Raw genomic sequence first — 19,964 nt, forward strand, 5'->3', positions numbered from 1 at the left:
GCCAGATAGATTGGGCCCATGCAGAGCTGGTGAAATAAAGGAATGGTCTTTCTGCAGATTCTGTTTCTGGTGTTTTATGTTCATTCATGTGGGTAAGCAGAGACTGGATGATGTCATAGTTCCCATTGTCATTTGACAGGGAGCTCTGTCTGGTGTGCCACATAGAGAGACTAGGTAGAGTTTAGGCAGAAGTTTGGTGTGTGTCCCATGAACATATATTTGTAAATTACAGTTCACTTTATCCTTGAGGCCAGAGTTTTTCTTGAGCTCCTTTTAAGTTCAGATATTTTTTACAGTGTGGAGGAACGACCCATGTACTCCGGCTTAGTTGGTCACCTGATGGCCATTACCTGGTATCTGCCCATGCCATGAATAACTCTGGTCCCACTGCTCAGATCATCGAACGAGAGGGCTGGAAGACCAACATGGACTTCGTGGGGCACCGGAAAGCTGTGACTGTTGTGGTGAGTGTCCCTCACTGCAGAAATACCAAGCAGCCATCAGTATCATCCTGAGCTGTCTTCTGCAGTGACCTGCATGTGTCTTCCAAGCTTAGGGAGTGCCAGTTTCCCCAAGAAGTCTCTCTAAGACTGTGCCTCATGTAGTCTGAGTGATGGGCTCTGAGAGGCAGTACATTATGATGGTACATCTTTCATTTTAAGCATGCTTGAATATTTAAGGCTATTTTTGTCAAATGGGATATGCATGTAGGATTGTTTTATATTTGCCAAAGTCTAAAATGGTAAATGTCTTCTGGATCACTCTTAGTTAGGAATATTGTAGCCCAGCAACTAGCCTTTTTTAGATCTGCCCATAGGTGCTCCCTTACCCATTTCTTGTGAACAAAGAACATTCTGGACACCCTTGAAATGGTGTGCTGCTTATGCCCAGCAGCAGTGGATATGTAGTTGACTGCCTGTGCTGAGAGTACTGGTGTGTGCATCCAGTCTTTGTTGTTGTTTTGTGGTGTTGGAGCCCAGGGTTTTCTGCATGCTAGGCAAGTGCTCTATCCCTGAGTTATGGCTAAGCCTGTGTATGCAGAGTCATTGCTCATCTTTTAGGCTTGAGAGAATGTCTTCCACATTGGGTGACTTTAATTAGAATGTCTTGAGAGTGCCCAGGACAGACTATTAAGGAGTCACAAATAACCTCTTAGAATCTGTTTTTTTTTTTTTTTTTTTAAATGTAGAATAACCAAATAAAAGAGATTGTTAGTTTTACAACAGTAAAGGATCACCTGATCACAATGGGTTCTTGATTACATGGGTTTTATTGTTGTTTCTCGAGACAGAGTTTCTCTGTGTAGACCTGGCTGTTCTGGAATTCGCCTTGTACACTAGTCTGGCCTTGAACTCACAGAGATCCACCTGCCTCTGCCTCCCGAGTGCTGGGACTAAAGGTGTGCACCAACACTGCCTGGCTTGATTACATGTTTTTTAAATCTATTATAAATAAGTGTAATATATTGTACCTTAAAATATTTTAGGAATAAAATAAAATGGAACTCTCTAAATTTGTTTTGTGTTGGGAGTCCATGTTGAATTTTGTTTGAGAGTAGGGCCTTCTTGATAAATGTTTGAAATTACTGATTAATATTTAATACAGTGGTTCTGTGTCACTCTCTTACCTGGTCCTCAACAGCTCTGTAAGAAAATGACACTTACCTTACCAGGACCCACAAAACTTTGAAAGACCCTGTAATCTAACCAGTGGTTGTAGAAAGTCAAACCCTGGGCACACATCTTCCACATTCCATCTTGTCCCATATCTGTTCTTCTGGTCACTCCTGCCTGCCCTCAGGAGGGGAAAGCTCTTTGTGCTGATACCAGGCTCTCGGGAGCCACCCTTTACAATTCTAAGAGCTCTGTTCTCTTAATCTATGAAGATGGCACAGCACTCATTCTGTGTTCCCAGTCTTTATTGAGGCATCAGCTCTCTAGGCCAGCAGGCAGTTAAGGAGGTCATTGTCCATTAGTCATCAGTCAGATAAATACAGTGAGGAGAGAAGGAATTAAGAGGACCTCCTGCTAGTCCCTTTGGCCTCTATTAAGAGATACAGTGAGAGGCTGGAGACGTGGCTCTGCGATTAAGAGCACTGGCTGCTCTTCCAGAGGAACCGAGTTCAGTTCCTAGTACCTGTGTGGCAGCTCACAGCCATCTGTAACTCCGGTTTCCCTCTTCTGGCCTCCACGGGAACTGCAAGTTGTGGTGCACCAGCGGACATGCAGACAAAACACTCACACCAAAAAGAAAAGGGCTGGGGGTTTGGGATGGGGATGTAGTGAGCAGGCCATTGTATCTGAAGTCCCCTAGCAAGCTCAGCTTCTCTTCAGGTCCCAAGGCTAACTGCCAGGCGAGGATTCTAGTAGTTCTTATTCCCTTGACCTGTCTGCTGGCTTCATAAATAGAGTGTTTGGTAGTGCTGTCTTCAAATCTTCGTTTTACCGTTCTGTGCATTTATTTTCTGACCTTGAGCTTTCATTTGCATCATCAGCAAAATATCTCATTGTAGTTTTCAAGGTGGAATCATGAGTACTCAGTGCCAAGCTTGGGGTCTGTGAGGAATTCCTGTCTGTGGGCTGGGAATTTGGTGTGTTTTTCTGATGCGTGGTGTTCTAGTTTGCGTTCTAATAACCAAAAGCAGCTTGGGTAGGAAAGGATTTATTTGGATTGCACATCCTGATTATAGTCCATCATTGGGGGGAAGTCAGGGCAGGAGCCATGGAGGAAGGCTGCTTCCTGAGTTGGTTTCTCTGATTTGCTCAACTTGCTTTCAACCCAGGACCACCTGCCCAGGGGTGGCACTGAACCACAGTGGGCTGGACCCTCCCATATCAATCATTAATCAAGAAAATGCCCGTCAGGTACACCCAAAAGTCAGTCTGATGGATGGAGGCAGCTCCTCAATTGAGATTCCAGAAAATGCCCCACAGACACACCCAAAGGTCAGTCTGATGGAGGCGGTTCCTCAGTTGAGATTCCTTCTTCCCAGAAGAATCTACTTTGTGTCAAGTTGATAAAAACTACTCAGTACACTTAAGCATAGGAGCATCTTGGTACTTGATTATTTATTTTAACCTTGGTTGTTTGGCTTTAGAAATTCAACCCAAAAATCTTCAAAAAGAAGCAGAAGAACGGGAGTTCTGCAAAGCCCAGCTGCCCATACTGCTGCTGTGCTGTTGGCAGCAAGGACCGCTCCCTCTCTGTTTGGGTAAGCGCCTGAGCTTTGGTTGCAGGGGAAGGCTGTGGACTGGGAAGACGATGAGTCTGGACCCATTGTTTTTGATGGTGTTCAGTGTATTCCTTACCCTGTACCTGGGGTCAGCGCCTTTTCAGAAGCACACAGGCTCTCCTGCTGTTTATAAAGAAGAGACTGGGTCTGGGCCTGGCCAAGAGAGGGTACCCCGACCCCTCCTGGAGCTCCTTCAGCTGCCGGTGTCGTCGCTGGCCTGTTGTGTTTGCTCTCTGCTAAGAAGTCCTTGTGTCTATGTAGAATATAGATAAAGTGTGCTCACCTGGAAGGGCCAGGTAAGTGACTTGTCATGTCTGTCTGTTTTGCTGTCACCATCATCTTGAATACTTCCCATCCCTGCCTTTAGCAAGGCAGCTGCACTAATAGCCTCTCAAAATAGACGAGTTTGGCCTGTTCTTGAACTTAATGTAAATGCAGTTGCTCAGTGTATACTTTTTTTTTTGTTTTATTTAGCATAGTGGGTTTTGAAATTCTTAAGTGTTATATTTAACAATATTTTTTTCTTACTGTGTAGGTTTTAATTGTATGAGCATACCAAGTGTTTTCCTGTGGACAGATATTAAGGTTGTTGTAGCTGAGACAGTCTTTTTTGTGAGGCCCAGGTTGGCCTTGATTGAGCTCCTCCTGCCATCCTGGCCTGCCAGTATTGACTTCTTTATGTAATTAGTTAGTACCTCCATTTACGTGTCCATCAGGGTAAGACTGTCTTGTTCTCCTTGCTAGCAAGTAGCAAATAGCAGTGACACTATAGTGGAGGGAGGTGCTGTCTTAAGCCTATTTGGACCTAACTCTGTGTGGTCCATTGTGCAGATTCTCAGCATATATTCAGTGATGGGTTGAGAATGAACTGTGTCTGTTTTCCAAGTTAGGGCTTAGAAAGGTTAAATTCCTTATTACCAGAGGCTGATGTTCTGTGACCTGAGACAACTCCATATTCACTGCAGACTGTGATCATAACTACTTGGTGCATACTAGCATGCTGAAAGTCACTCAGTCAGTCAGTCACTCACACACACACACACACACACACACACACACACACACACACAAATTTTAAAAAATTAAATTAAAACTGTTTCTTCAAAAGCAGAATATATTTGAGGTTATATATTTCAAAGTCACCCTCTAGCTACATGCATTACAATTTGTACAGAGAAATATGTTGCTGGAAGGGACCCAGGTAGCATTCACTTCACACCCACTCTGGATGTTTGCTTACAGTGAGCAGTTCATGGCATGCTCTTCTGGAGTCCCTCTATCTCAGGCCATGAAGGGTGTTGCTTAAGTTTGATAGAATTCTGTGATCAGGTAGGTATACATACTTCAGATTTTCATGGGAAATGGACAAAGTTGTTTTCTGGAAGTAGAATTACGGTGGGCCAAGATACTTAGTATAGGATCCAGGTAGCTCAGATTCAGTATTCCCCTCAAGTCTCAGGTGGCTGTATCTTCTCCTTGCCCACACACCAGGCTGCAGGTACAAGGCAGAGTAGATCAGCCTCCCACAACCTGCACAAGGGAGCCCATCATCATATGGACAAATGCATTCTTACCAGATCCATGGGACTTGGCTCTGGGCACTGGTCTGAGAGATGGTATTGATTATAATGTTAGAATGACTAGCTGGTGAACATGCACCTGCTGAATATTTTATAAGCACCTACAAAAGATTTTCGCAGCATATTCAATTGCAGGTTTATGGTATGTGCAATACAAAGATATCCACAGACATATGCTTTATTTTGAAGACTAAAATAAATATTTACAAGTTCATCAATTTTTTTTAAAAAACTTATTTATTTTTATTTTATGTGTATGAGTTTTTTGAATACATGTATTTATGTGTACCACGTGTGTGCCTAGTTGCCTGTGAAGGTCAAAAGAGGGTGTCCATCTCCTGGAACTGAAATTATAGGTGATTGTTATCTTCCATGTGGGTGCTGGGGACTGAGCTTGTATGCTCTGTAAGACATTAATTTGCTTTAACCACTGAGCCATTTCTCCAGACCCCTTCCCTCATTTTACCTGTGTATCTGTACGTGCGTGTGTGCGTGTGCTTGTGTGTGCATATTTGAGCACATGTGCACACGTGTCCTGTGGCCAGAAGGTGTTGGGTCTTGTGGAGCTGTCGTGGTCGTGAACCACCTGATGTGGTACTAGAACTGAATTCAGGTCCTCTGGAGAGCAGCAAGCTCTTGACTCTTGCTAAGCCAGCCTCCATCCACTTACTGAAGTTTAACAGTTTACTCTGTGTGTACACTAAGAGCAGTTTGTATCGGTGTGTGTTTGTGAGATACCTGACACACAGGGTGAGCCTGCGTGATTTATGTAACTATTTACAGGAGCCTTGGGGAATGTGGACCAGAGCTCAGTGCGAGAAGGTGAGCTGGGTTCTTTCTGAGACCATCTCATCCTGCTCTGTAGATTCTCTGCTTTTGTTGTTAATGAATGAATGTACAAAGCTGTGCCCACACCAGACTGTAGCTTCTCTAGTATGTGAATTTCTGGCAGGTCTTAGTTTTCCCAGCTTGAGGTTTTAGCAGTTGAATATACCATGTATGTTAGTGGAAGTGACTGAAGCTCCTGGCACATAAAGATGGTTTAGCTGAGTGCATGAGCTGGTTCTCAGTGATTTCATTAATTTTGACTTTTTCTTCCCATAGCTCACGTGTTTGAAACGGCCTCTGGTTGTCATCCATGAGTTGTTTGACAAGTCCATCATGGATATTTCCTGGTAAGATGGATTCTACTACATGCATTGACTACTACAACATGAGACCTTTTGGGTATATTAGGGCCAGGCAGCTTGTTCACCTTCCCCTGGCAATTGCAGACTCCAAGGTGCTGTTTGCAATCTCCTCAGGCAGCAGCAGCAGCTCTGTCCTGCTGCTGGGAGAATGTCACCACAGATAGGGTTTGTTATAGGAAACATTGTTTGGACAAAGTGGGATTCTTGTAGGTTTATAGCAAATAAGCTTCTCAAGATTTATAAAACAGGAATTGAAAACATTTAGAAAACCTGGTAAGCAATTCTTTTCACTGGTGCATAGCCCTAAAGGGTAGTAGAGGCTATGATTATTGCCCTTCTTCGCCTGCCCCTGTGCTCTGGCCACAGAAGGGAACCTTAGGCTTCTGGCATTCATCTCAGTATTCTCTGAGCTTCCTGATGGTCCAGTCATGTGGTGTGGATGGCCATCTCAAGCGCATTGTCCCACCTAGACTGCTGACAGCTGTTTCTTTCAGGACTCTGAACGGGTTGGGTATCCTGGTATGTTCCATGGACGGCTCTGTGGCATTCCTTGATTTCTCCCAGGATGAACTTGGAGACCCCCTGAGTGAGGAGGAAAAGGTAGGTTTGTGGCCTACAAGCTGCCACAATAGCTCTGAGGCCCCTTTACTTGGGTTCTCTTCTTATGGAAGACATAGATACATTAAGTGTTCTAACATGTTTGCTTTTTATATATTATGTAATCGTTTTTGAAAAAAATGGATTAATAAATACTCGTCAGAAATAAGTATTGGAACAAAGAATCAACTGGGCACTCCTGCCTAAGCCAAGATAGGCAGTATCCATAAGGAGGCTTTCACTCTGGGAGAGAGTCTACGTCACTTCCTTGGGGTTCTTGTTATGTCACTGTCTTTATCCTGTTGTTTATGCTGGGTGGCATAGCAGCAGTTATGTGACCAGTTAATACTGGTCATTCTTAGTGTCTGTGCCAGACTCTGGGCCAAATATGGGCTTTGCTTATCATTTAAACTACATACAATTGCTGGGTGCAGTTGCAAACATCTTTAATCCCAAAGAGGCTAAAGAGAGTTCAGGGCCAGGCTGGGCTATACAATGAGGCTAGTTTAAAATGAATAAATTAACAAAACAGAACAAAAATCTGCAAAGTGAGGCTTATAAATACTGGGGATAGAACCCAGGGCCTCACATATAGTGAGCAAACGCTGTACCCACTGAGCTCCATCCTTAGAAATTTATGTTTTAAGGTATTTTAAGGAATGTCTGTATGGTATTGAGGCCTACCAATGGAGAACTATTTTTTTTTTTTTAATGTTAAAAATAAAAAAAGATAAAGTTGAAAGCTTGGTAGAAAACTTGCCAAGACATTCTTTGCTCCTAGTGACCAAATTTAGTTATTGAAAAGTAGGCGCTGCAATAAGCCAATGATTCCATGGAGATCTGTTTGTTATTGTTTCTTAACATTGTGTTTGACTTAGGCCCTCTTTTTTCCTAGTTTTTTTTTTCCCCTTTCTTTCTTCAGTTTCTCTGCAACCCCTTTCTTCCTAGATGCCATAATAAAGGACTAGTTATTTTATAAAAGTAACATTTATAAAGCAGTTCTCATCTGTTTCATCAGTGAGGTAACCAAGCCTAAGAAAATAGCACAGTCCTTTGTCAGGACCGTTCTGTCCTTAGTTCAAGAGTGGATGTGTGAACTAGGCTTGCTGCCTTGGAGCCAGGCTCCTTCCCCGATGTCTCTTCTCAGAGCATGGGGCCTCCCTGTACCTCTGTATGGGCTTTGGGAAAGGCTCTGCTTTACCTGCTGTAGACACAGAAACTGTTCTTTCTACCGACAGACTTTTGCCAACCGTTAATGGGGTATTATATCCATTTGTCTGAATGGAGCTCTGTGGAAGCCCAGAGCAGGTCAGCAGCTATCCTCTTAGTGATGCTGTTGCTGGGGGTAAGCTACTCTTAATCTACTGTGCGACGCCACCACCCTCAACTGAGATTTAAATCCCTTGGGGTGGAGCTCTACCTTATGCACTGTGCCTGGAATGGGGGGCAGCCTGTCAGTTTTCTTTTAAGAAGGAATAAGTTTCTGAGTGATCTTGAATCTTCATTGTGCCTTGTCCCTGTCATCAAGGACCCTTGGACCCTTCAGTGCCTCTTGGAGAGTCACTGTGAGAGCATACAGAAGAATCCTGTGTATCTTACCTTTCCCGATCATTGGCAGTGACCCTGTGTTTAAGGAACTCTAGAAAAATCTTGGTCCAGGCGAATTTTGGCTTGAGATTACGGAGGTTGATTTGAGAGAGTGAACAGGAGACAGGATGGTAGAAGGGAAGGTTCCTGGGGCTACACAGGTCCTACAGGAGTTAGTTTCAAAGTCCCTGTCGTAGAAAGCTGCTGCTAACTAGACATCATCTGGTATGAGGCAGATCCCTGTTACCTCTAGTCCCTATGTCCTGGGACTAGACAGGCAGGGTCCAGCACTGTCATTTGCACATCTTTTTGTGGATCCACTTCTCAGCATGTTTTTATGAAAACTGTTTACTACGGTGTTCTGGGATGCTGCCCCTCCTCTCCTGAGGTTCCTGTCTAGCTCCTTATGGCATAGGATTAAGAAGGGCCTAGGGCTGGGAGGAGATCCTGCTCAGAAGTACCATGATAGGGTAGCTGAGAAGCCTCCTGTGCTCTTGAGATACAATGCTAGTTGCATGGGGACCTCTTGCCATGGTGGCTGGCATCCACCAGAGCACAGAGAGCAGGTTGGTTCTGTGAGAGTGCTTAGGGTTCTTGGTGTGATGTAAGAACTTCAGTTACCAATTTAGGCATCTGCATTTCAGTTGAGACAGTACCCATTGACATTTGTTTTGCACCAGTCAGTGTAAAAGGTGATTTCTTGTCCCTGTCTCCCCACCTGTAGATGCATAGAAGGCTGTCAACATCTTGTGAAAGATGAGAGATTTTGACAGGTTTGTCTAGGCAGTGACAGGCAGTTGAGTGGGAACTGATGGTGAGCTGGCCTCTGGGGCCATTCTGCTCTTAGAACCAGGAGAGTCAGCACTGTAGTGCACCTGCTGGTGGGCAACTGTGGCCATGGTGATACTCACACCCATGGTCAAACCTCTCCCTGCTTCCTACAGAGCCGCATTCACCAGTCCACCTATGGCAAGAGCCTGGCAATCATGACCGAGGCCCAGCTTTCCACAGCTGTTATTGAGAACCCCGAAATGCTCAAGTACCAGCGGAGACAGCAACAGCAGCAGTTGGACCAGAAGAATGCCGTGGCTAGGGAGACCAGCTCAGCATCCTCAGTCACGGGTGTGGTGAATGGAGAAAGTCTGGAAGATATCAGGAAGGTGAGGGCATGTCCCAGGGGCACTAGAGACATTAGCACATGCACAGAGACAGCAAAAGGAATGAACAGATGGAACATGGCACAGGAGGCCTGGACAGGGTACAAAGATAGGACCGGGGCATGAGTGGTGGTGAAGAGGGTGTGTGGTGAGTATGGGGCTGGACCCATAACCAGCTGGGACCCACACTAATAATGGCTTGAAATATCTTCATCAGAGGTTTTACCCAAGGGAGCCATAGAAGAGATTGTGCTTTGCAGGAACTGCAAAGCCTCCTCCTACTCATCTCTCTAGGAGAGTAGACGCTGAGAAATTAGATTACTTGCCCTCAGAGTTGTGTGGGCTCCCCTTCTTCTGGAAGCCTGTATGTCACTGATGGACAGGGATAATGGGACAGGGCAGCAGAAGAGACATGGAGCTTACTGAGAACTTAAATTATGTCCAGGAGCTTGTGGAGGTCAGCCAATCTCTCCCAGGTCATTCTGATGGAATATGTGATTAGGAATCCCAGGTACAAGCCTTTCATGAAGGAAGGCTGCTGTGTTAACAGTCAGCATGGAAGCCAGACATGGTGGCTCATACCTATAATTCTAGCACTTGGCAGCCTGAGGCACGAGGGTCACTACAAATTTGAACCCATCCTGGGCGGTATAATGTGTTCTAGTTCACAAAGTGGTACAGAGTGACACGTTAATTTTTTTTATTTTTTTATTTTATTTTATTTTTTTATTTTTTTTAAAGATTTATTTACTTATTATGTATACAGTGTTCTGCCTACATGTATCCCTGCAGGCCAGAAGAGGGCACCGGATCTCATTTTATGTATACAGTGTTCTGCCTACATGTATCCCTGCAGGCCAGAAGAGGGCACCGGATCTCATTACAGATGGTTGTGAGCCACCATGTGGTTGCTGGGAATTGAACTCAAGACCTTTGGAAGAGCACTCAGTGCTCTTAACCTCTGAGCCATCTCTCCAGCCCTATTTTTTATTTTAAATAAATAAAGTTGGTTTGCAAGTCCCACTTTGTGGTAAGAGTGTAACTCACAGGTTCAGACCTTAATCCTAAGGCCCCTGTAGTACCTAATGGCTGTTGGATGTCATGTGCTTACAACCTAAGTTTGGTCATGTCTGGTATTGATTGATGGCAGAGAAGAAGGCTCTTAGAACCGGTTCATCTGGGAGCTTTCTGTTCTTCTTCACTGTGTTGAAAATCAAGCACATGCCCTGCTAAACATGTCTGCGTGAGAGCTGCTTGACTTTCTTTGTATCAACAAGGCTATAGAAAGGAGAATTAGAATATATTTCCTTAGAAGCCTTATTTTTCATCATGATATACATGACATACCCATATTTAATGCATGCACCCTAACAGTGAAACAGAGACAGAAGCACAAAATACTGCCCTATGACAGTGTAAGTAGTCAAATTCATAGGAGCAGAAAGAATAGTGGGTGCCAGGGGCTTGGAACACAGCATGAGCACCATGTCTCAGTCCTGGAGTTCTGTTGTGTAATGTGAAGACTGCAGTTACCAATACTGTAGTTCATATTTATTTCCTAAAAGAGCTAAGTGTTTTCATCATGAAGGAAAAAGAAGAAACAGCTTTATTTTTTGATTCTGGATGTGGTTAGCTGAAACTTTTGTGTTCATTTATTCGACTCTCCTTTGCCAGAATCTTCTGAAGAAACAAGTGGAAACACGGACAGCAGATGGTCGGAGGAGAATCACGCCTCTCTGCATAGCACAGCTGGATACTGGGTACTCATTCATTTACCAAGCTTTCTGTGACCTTGTCTGGGGAGGTCTTCTTCTCTTTTGCCAGTTAGCCAGTTAGGGTCTTGGAAGACTCTGGGTCCAACCACCACATGCTCAAAACCCTCTGATCCCCAGAGAGCTCCCCATACACTCTTGACACACGTGGAAGGGTAGGGACTGAGTGGCCTGAGGCCAGGATGTCTCCGTTTGCTAGCTGTCCACTTTGCCATGCTGCTGGCAAGGTATTGCAGGACAAGAAAGGAAGTTACATTTCTTCCTTTTATAAGAGTTTGTTTTTTTCCTAGTTATGAAAGATCTATAGTTGGAAAATTAGAAAGATAGTAAAAAGTTCAAAGAAGAGGATAAATATCATTCTCCAGCTTCTGTTATCATCTTGATATCTGTATTTCTAGTCTTTCCCCACTTGTTACTGTATCTTACCTTTCATCCACTAAATAAATAGTCCTCTGAAGCATTGCTTGCTGATTATCCAGATTTCTATTGTCTGAATGCACCACGAGTTAACGAACCAGCTCCTTAATTGTGGACTTCTAGTTTGTGTCCAGTTTTTGTTGACTGTTGAACACACACTTGACTGTCCTCATGGGTAATTCCTCAACTGGAACTGATGGACAGAGGGTAGGGCTCTGAGATCCATTGCTTGCTCTGTGGAGGGGCAGGGAGGTATGGCCTCTTCACATTTGTTGTCTGCCTCTGTGCCGTCAGGCATGTGTTTGTACCGATTGGTGTCTAGGAATGACATGTGCTGAGTCAAAGGGTGCTGAGTCCTTCTGTGAAAGCAGTAGTCCCCACTGTCACTGTCTCTGGTTTCAGACCCACACAGTGATCCGCTCAGGGCATCAGGAAGTCTTTCGCAGAGACTGTACAGTGGTCTTTACATTTTGTGGTTGCCCATCCATGAGTCCAGGTCTTCCTTGTCTTCCTTGAAAGCTAAAGAGGCTTCATTCATTGTGCTGACCCTAACTCTCAGGCTAGTGTACCAACTGCCTGTTCAGAACCTGCTCTCTTGACTCCTCTCCGAGGGGTGATTAACCTTCACTACCCGCCCACCCCTTTATAGGGTTGAGGCTGTCTGCCTAACTTAGTAGAATCAAGTGTGGAAATGTGATTTGAACACTGCAGGCCTGTGGTAGGGAAAGAGGTGGTGGTGGTGAACTTTCAGTGGATCTTTTCATGCCTTACATGGAAGGTTTACAACAATCAAGAGGCAGAGGAAATGGGGTCTTTCTGGCTGGCCTTGAGTCACCTTTCTACTACTGGGCACTTAATTCTGGTATCAGAACTTGATTATTTTTGTTAAAAATTTTTACCCTCCTGGCCAGGCCGTGATTTGCACACACCTTTAGTCTTAGCACTCAGGAGACAGAAGCAGGTGGATCTGTGAGTTCGAGGCCAGCCTGGTCTATAAAGTGAGTTCCAGAACAGCTAGGACTGTTACATGGAGAAACCTTGTCTGGAAAAACAAAGAAACAAAAGAATCAAAAGGATGAGAGACTTTGTTAAACTCTAAATTTATATATGTACATATAAATATAAATAAAATTACTAAAATTAAAATATTGCTGGAGAAGAAATTGTGTTTACCCTCCTTAAGGCCACCAGATTAGGAAGCCTTCACAGGGGACTTCTAATAACATGTTGTATATTCTAGTTTGTAGATAAAAAAGAAACTTGCATCCAAATGTAACACAGATGCTGATTCCCTATAGTGTATCACATAGTCCCAACTATTCAGGAGACTGAGGCAAGATGAGCATGTCACCATAAAGAACTTAATAAATTTCAAGCTCATGTAGTTTCTGGATGTCAGTGCAGAATCTTAAATAACACAGTAAAATGGAGAACCTTATAGTGTGTTGAGATGCTGATTTCAGGGCTGGACATGATGCATACCTTTGATCCTAGCACTTGAGAGGCAGAGGAAGACAGAAATCTGTGAGTGTTAGGCTTATCTTGTCTACATAGGGAGTTCCAGGCCAGCCAGGTCAGCATAGCTATCTCAAAAAATAAAAATAAAACAAATCTAATAAAGCTTTAGGTAACAATGTTCAAAATTGTGGGAAATAATTTAAGTCTGTACATCAGCTGATCAAAACAAATGAAATAATCACCTCCATAGTTATTCTAAGGGGCATTTTGATAAAATTCAGCGTTGTTCTGACTTCAATTTAATACAAGTAGATAGAAGCTTCATTAACTGGTAAATAGTCTTTCATATCACATTTAGAAATGAAATGACTTTTTACTCTCTTGATTATAATTTAATGTTCCTCTTGAGGCTCTTTGTAGTTAGTCAACACTTGAGTTCCAAAGGAGAACATGAAACATGTTGTTATTCAAGGATGATATGATCTAGAGGAACATTGTCGGAAATGCTGTGGGTAGCAAAAGAAAACAAGAAAGCTCACTGTTCTTGTGCATGCTGCTTATTCCAGCTTAGAAAGTAGAGGCAGGAGGCTACGAAGTAGATCCGTGTCCTGTAAAAACTCCATGAGTAGAAGCATGCACATTTGAGAGAGTGGGCCCTTGCTGGATACAAATGACCAGGCAATACCTTTAGAAGCAGTTCCTTTACAAGATAGGAAGGAAGAAATTGCATTCACAAATGATTTTTTTTCCTTCTAAAAGACAACATCTTACTCTGTTGCTCAAACCAGTCTTGAACTTGGAGGTACAAGTAACCTTTCCCCTCACCCTCCTGAGTAGCATGGCTTAGAGATGAACTCTGTAAACCTGTGAAGAAAGTTTAAGGATCCACTTAGTGGACCGGGGAGATGCTCCGTGGGGAAAGTGCTTACTGCCTAAGCATGAGGACCTGGGTTTCTATCCCCAGCGTCTTCGTACTGGTGTGTGTACACGCACGCGCGCGTGTGTGCCTGTGTTTGTGTTTCCCGTGTGTGTGTGTGCACAGCCAGATCTTTGGGGCTTACTGGCTGGCCATTTTAACTGAGTTGGTGAGCTCTAGGTTCAGTCAGAAAAATGATGTCTAAAAAAGAAAAAGATGGAGAGTGACAGACAAGATATCTGACACGGACCTTTGACCTCCACAGGTGCATGTACAGATATATGCACTTCTCAGAATTTTGAGTGACCTAAAGAAAACCCAACAAAATAAAACTAGAAAGATAGGTTACTGATTAGCTAAGATGACTCAATATCAAGACTGCCAGTTATTCCTAAACAAATTTAATATGAACCAAGAGAAATAGCCATAGTTTTCAGAATTATAAAGGTTATTCTGAAGATATATGGAGAAATAATAATATTTAAGATATTTCAGAAGGAAAAAAACAGGGATTGATTAGGGAAGACTAATTCTACCAGAAATTAAAATATAAAAGATAACATGTTTTAAACCTGGGAGATACTGACATGTGAGTAGGCAGACCGATGGAATGTTATACAATTTCTAGAAAGGCCTAAATATTCAAGGAAGTTTGTGTGTGGGTGTTGGTGTGCATCTGGAAGTGTTTGTGCATGCGTGTGGAGGCAGAAGCCATCATAGGTGTCTTCCTCCGTTGCTCTCTACTGTATTTTTTTAGACAGGATCTCTCCCTGGACCTGGAACTAACTAATTCAGCTAGTTTAGCTGACAAGCACCAAAGGTTCTGTCTTCACCTCCCCAGCACTGGGATTACACATGGTGTGGTGCTTGGCTTTTTTTGTGGTTGTTGGAGATCTAAACTCGGGTCCTCATGATTTTGTGGGAAGTAGTTTACCAACTGAGTTCTTGCATTACCTATTTCAAGGGCGTTTTTTAAAAAAAAAAAGACAAGGTCTCACTCACTATGTAGCCCTAGCTGGCCTGGAACTCATCGTGTAGACTAAGCTGGCTTTGAACTCACAGAGATCCGCCTGCTTCTGCCTCCTGAGTGCTGGGATTAAAGGTGTGCACCGCCATGCCTACCCTAAGGGAGTGTTAAAGCCAGTGTCTCAGTTAGTGATGAAGCATTGGCCAGTTCAATAAATGAGAACCAGGATGATTTGTCACTGTAGAAACCACATTGGATCCCACCCTCTTTAGCCATTTATATCTACAGCTTAGCAGTTTTTTGCTTGTTTTATTGTTTCATTTTTTTTCTTCTTGTTGTCACTTAAAACTTTTGTTTTGCGCCGGGCGGTGGTGGCGCACGCCTTTAATCCCAGCACTCGGGAGGCAGAGCCAGGTGGATCTCTGTGAGTTCGAGGCCAGCCTGGACTACCAAGTGAGTTTCAGGAAAGGCGCAAAGCTACACAGAGAAACCCTGTCTCAAAAAACCGAAAAAAAAAAACAACAAAAAAAAAACAAAAAACAAAAAAACTTTTGTTTTGAAAAACAAGGTCTTACTTTGTAGGCTTAGCTGGCCTGGAACTTCATATGTAGACCAGGCTGGCCTCGAACTTATAGAAATCCACCTTCCTTTGCCTCATGATTGCTGGTGTTAAAGGTGTGTGCTGCCATGCCCTGGCTTTAAAACCTTTTGCTTACAATTTTATAAGAGTCTGTAGAAAAATAACCTTATAATATCATAGATAAAAGATGTTTTGCATAAATGACATAAAGTTTAAAACACACCAAAATGACATTGTTTTAAAATAATATATATATTATTATACTATATATTATATATAATATAATAAAATATTATACTAACAAAAAAACTTATTCTCATTTGTTCCCTTCTCCCAAGTCAGATGTTTCTATATGAAAAAATTTAATGTTATATCAAGATAACTGCAGATCAAAACTATAGTAAAATACTACTTATTATCTATCAAATTGACAGATAGCAAGAAATTTGATAAAACTGTTAAGTGGGGGCCTTGCAGGGCAGGCTACTGGAGGCCTGCGTAGGGCTACAGAGTGAGTTCACTGCCAGCTTGGATAACCTACTAAGACTTTTTATCAAAATAAAAATATCATGCTCAGTGTTATTGCAGTTGCTTTTTATGTGTAAGGCTCTGGATTCTATCCCAGTACCACAAAACCAACCACAAATAAACACAACCACCACCACTAGCATGACAACCAAAAAAACCTGTTAGGTTGTGGGGAAACAGACACTCTCCTAAGTGGCTTGTGAGTTAACCACAAAGGAGAGAGCTTTAGAAATGTTTATCAAAACCATGTATAAACATTCCATTTGCTACATTACTCCGAATGTATCCCACATTACACAGCAATTTAATTCCACGTCTTTGAGCAGCTACTGTGTGCTCTCTCTCTATACTACATAATATTCTTTAATCCTGATCATAACCCACTGGAGAGAGTCCAAGCACTTGGCAGATGAGAACTTGAGGCACTTGGAAGTGACTGAAGTGCACTAATGTGTGGACTTGCAGTTGGCCAGGGAGTCACCCTGGCTCTGGGTCCCTCAGTCTCAGTACTTACATCATACCTCCTGGTGAGGCAGTATGTCACAGAAGCAGGGAGTCACCCTGGCTCCAGGTCCCTTAGTCTCAGCACTTACATCAGACCTCCTGGTGAGGCAATGTGTCACAGAAGCAGGGAGGTAAACCTGCCTTTCAGTAGAGACTGTTAAGTAAATTACATGCCCGTTCAGTAGGAAAGCTTACGAAGGGGAGGCGCTGTAGGAGCTGCAGGGGCAGTGTAGGCTCAGTAGCATCTAACAGTTGTAAATAGTAGCCTGGTTGTCTTTTCGCCGTCTTACATGTATCACTAGTTTACTTTAGAGTCAATTAAGCAGTATATTAAGTGCTTCGTTTTTTAAACTCTTTTGTGGAGACAGGGTTTCTCTCTGTGTAGTCCTGCCTGTCCTGGAACTCATACTGTGGATCAGGCTTCTTTGTAGACCAGGCTGGCCTTGAACTCAGAGATCCACCTGCCTCTGCCTTCATTTTTAAAACTTAACTTTCCAAATTACCCATGCCTCAAGACCCAGAAAAATGTTATTTAGAAGTTATAAAATACTAGATGTGACATTTTTGTGCTGATTTACTTTTCCTTGTTAATGACAGGGACTTCTCCACGGCATTCTTTAACAGCATCCCACTCTCCAGCTCCCTGGCAGGCACCATGCTCTCCTCTCCTAGCGGTCAGCAGCTACTGCCACTGGACTCCAATACCCCCTCCTTCGGCGCCTCAAAGCCTTGCACAGAGCCAGCGGCAGCCACTGGTGCCAGGCCTACAGGCGAGTCTGTCAGTAAGGACAGGTTAGTAGACACCGATGAGCAGTCATCTCCTTGGGGAAAGTTCAGGTTTGGGACATGGTTCCAGGGATAAGAATTTCATTCTATTCTTAGTTCATGACCACTTCACTAGAAAAAGGGAAGAAATGCTTGGTTTCAAATGAGGGTCTTAGACAGGAGGATTTGTTTAAGTTAGTCCCTGAGGCTGTGTGGACTTGACAGAGAAGCTGGCTGAGGGTAAAGTTATAAAGGTTTGGGGACCTGCCAGTGAGATAGATACTGCCTATAAGAGGATCCCACTTTCTGGCACATCTAGACTGGACATAGCCTGACATTTCTGACTTTGGCCTCCATTGTGCTGTGAGTTTCACAGTTCATCACTGTCAGGGTGATCCTGTGAGTATGTAGAGTCCCCATCACACTTAGAATCAAATTTACTGAGGGTCCCTGTCTTCACTGTGCATCATATCTAGTCAGGACTAGAGGAACATGAGTAAGAACCTGGAGTGAATATTGGCCACATTCCTGCTCTGGGATATACACTGTAAGGAACAAGTATATACAGGGCATCGATTAGCAGGTACTTGTCCTCCAATAGGGAAAAGGCAGCTTTAGGGTTGCAAGGTAGCTTTCAGGATCCTTTTGCCGAAAGAACTGTTTGTCCACTGGGGGGCCTAGCAAGCAGATTTCATTGAGACTTTTCAGAAAAAGTGTTTCTCACAGAGCCCATACAGGACAACTGGAGAAGGCTGGGAGCCAGGACAGTGGCAAGGCAGAGCTCCCAGTCCCTTAGATGGACTGGGAAAAGGGAGGAAAGGCTAGGTTCCTGTTCTGAACTGGGGAGCCTGGGCTTTTCTCAGAGGGGAGACAGAACACTTTGTGACTTGCATTTTAGGAAGATAGTTCCAATAGGTAGTAGGGCCCAATTTTAAAGAGCACCTACTACTCATATCTGATAAAGGAGAATGCTTCTCTGTCAGTGGAACAAATCTTGGGTTACTGCTGCCTCCTCCTTCTGGGCTCTGGCATGATGGCACCAAGCAACAATTGTCACTGCTCATTGGAAATGATGCGTGCACATCTGAGAGGAGACAGTGCGGCATGGTGCTCAGGAGGCAAAGCCAGGGGTGTCTGGGAAGGACTGGTGCCACCAGTGTTTGGGTGGAGCCAGAGCTCATGGAGTAGGAAAACAGTACCGTTGGGGATGGCTGCCAGGCATCTGCTATGAGAATAGGGTGTAGGCAGATGGAAGTAGAGTAACCTGCATAAGGTAAGCCAAGGCCCAGTAGCTTTGCATAGGAATTGGGAGAGATTTGAGCAGGAGGAAGGCTGGACAAGCTATTCCACAAAGTGTAAGACTTTGCCATTATTCCGCTTAGGACCAAGGAGACTGGGCTGAAGATGAAGGGAAGATTAGGCCAGGACTCTAAGACACCAGTGAGGGCTTTCCTCCCTAGAGCCACTGTGGAAGTGGTAAAGCTAGTGGTCGAGTCACTTGGGATGGACATGCTGTCTTCAGGTTGCTGAGACCCAGTATATAGGCTAACTCTAAAAACTGTCAGAACAAGTTTTCACATAAGGGAAAATGTGAATGTGTTTGCCTTTGAACTTCTCAGATAGACTTGCAGAATTTTAATGTGTGAACATTAAAAAAATTAGAAACAGTAGATTGTATTTTGAGGTTTCTGTATTTGTAGAAAGAAGTTTGAAGTTTATGCTTCTTTAGATAGACTCCAAATTATGTAAGTCCTAGACCTTCAGCTCCTTTGTCACTTGTGTTTGATGAACCTGCTGTCTTTACTCGCAGTATGAATGCTACCTCTACTCCCGCTGCATTGTCACCCTCCGTGTTAACAACCCCATCCAAGATTGAACCCATGAAAGCGTTTGACTCCCGATTCACAGAGCGGTCCAAAGCCACACCAGGTGCTCCTTCCTTGACCAGTGTGATCCCAACAGCTGTTGAAAGGTAGGTGGTAGATGTTATTCTTCCCCAGATGTTCCACCATGCATCCTGTCTCTTATAGGAGAGCAAGACTCCAGAGGCCTCTGTGAGCGAAAGAAGTGAGTGGCTGCTGAAAGTGGGGAGGTGGCTGGAAGGAGCTGTCGGGCGGAGACTGTGGCCTAAGGATAGCAGGGGAAGAGGCATAAGAACCAGGCATTCTAGTCTGCTGAGTCCACTCTCCTTGAGTGGATCACAGAGTTTGCCGAGAAGGGTAGAGCATAACTGTGGTTGGAGAAATAGAAGGCTCAGATGTAGGTACACTGAGCAAGTCAATGCCTTCTACTCAGAAGGTGAGGTAAGACACAAGAGATTTAAATAAGGTCTTTGTAGGACATATGGCCCTCTAAGCTCTGCAGACTTGGTACGACTTGTCCATTTCTTCTGTCTTCCTAACATACATCAGCCAAAATACATAGGCTGTGAATTTTTTTTTTTTTTTTTTTGCTTGTGTGTTTGTTTTTTAATTTCTTAGAGTTGTGGAAGAATATCTCCAGATTTACATCTTTGCCAAGTGCCCCCAGATGTTAACAGAGCAAAATCCTCTTTTGCACTCACTTCCTGGGTTGGTGACTTCCTGGGTTGGTGACTCAGGTGACTTCCTGAGGTACATGGAACAAGCCTCTGCCATTGGCATTGAGTTTGACGGCCTCTTGGAAGGGCCCCTTCCAAACCTGCTCCAGTGAGGAACTCACTTCACGTCCTAGAG

General features: G+C 43.8%; 1 protein-coding gene across 1 annotated transcript in view; it reads left to right on the forward strand.

The window, feature by feature from the left end:
* Nucleotides 1-19,964, forward strand: part of LOC131922958 (protein HIRA) — an 89,761-nt gene that overhangs the window by 36,581 nt on the left and 33,216 nt on the right. Inside the window, exons 8-15 of the mRNA XM_059277833.1 lie at nucleotides 297-464; nucleotides 3,098-3,211; nucleotides 5,917-5,987; nucleotides 6,497-6,602; nucleotides 9,131-9,346; nucleotides 11,018-11,103; nucleotides 17,083-17,277; nucleotides 19,061-19,222. Of these exons, the coding sequence (XP_059133816.1) occupies nucleotides 297-464; nucleotides 3,098-3,211; nucleotides 5,917-5,987; nucleotides 6,497-6,602; nucleotides 9,131-9,346; nucleotides 11,018-11,103; nucleotides 17,083-17,277; nucleotides 19,061-19,222 (1,118 nt within the window). The remainder of the gene's footprint in view (nucleotides 1-296; nucleotides 465-3,097; nucleotides 3,212-5,916; nucleotides 5,988-6,496; nucleotides 6,603-9,130; nucleotides 9,347-11,017; nucleotides 11,104-17,082; nucleotides 17,278-19,060; nucleotides 19,223-19,964) is intronic.

Source organism: Peromyscus eremicus, chromosome 12 (genome assembly GCF_949786415.1).
Source record: "Peromyscus eremicus chromosome 12, PerEre_H2_v1, whole genome shotgun sequence".
NCBI lineage: Eukaryota > Metazoa > Chordata > Mammalia > Rodentia > Cricetidae > Peromyscus > Peromyscus eremicus.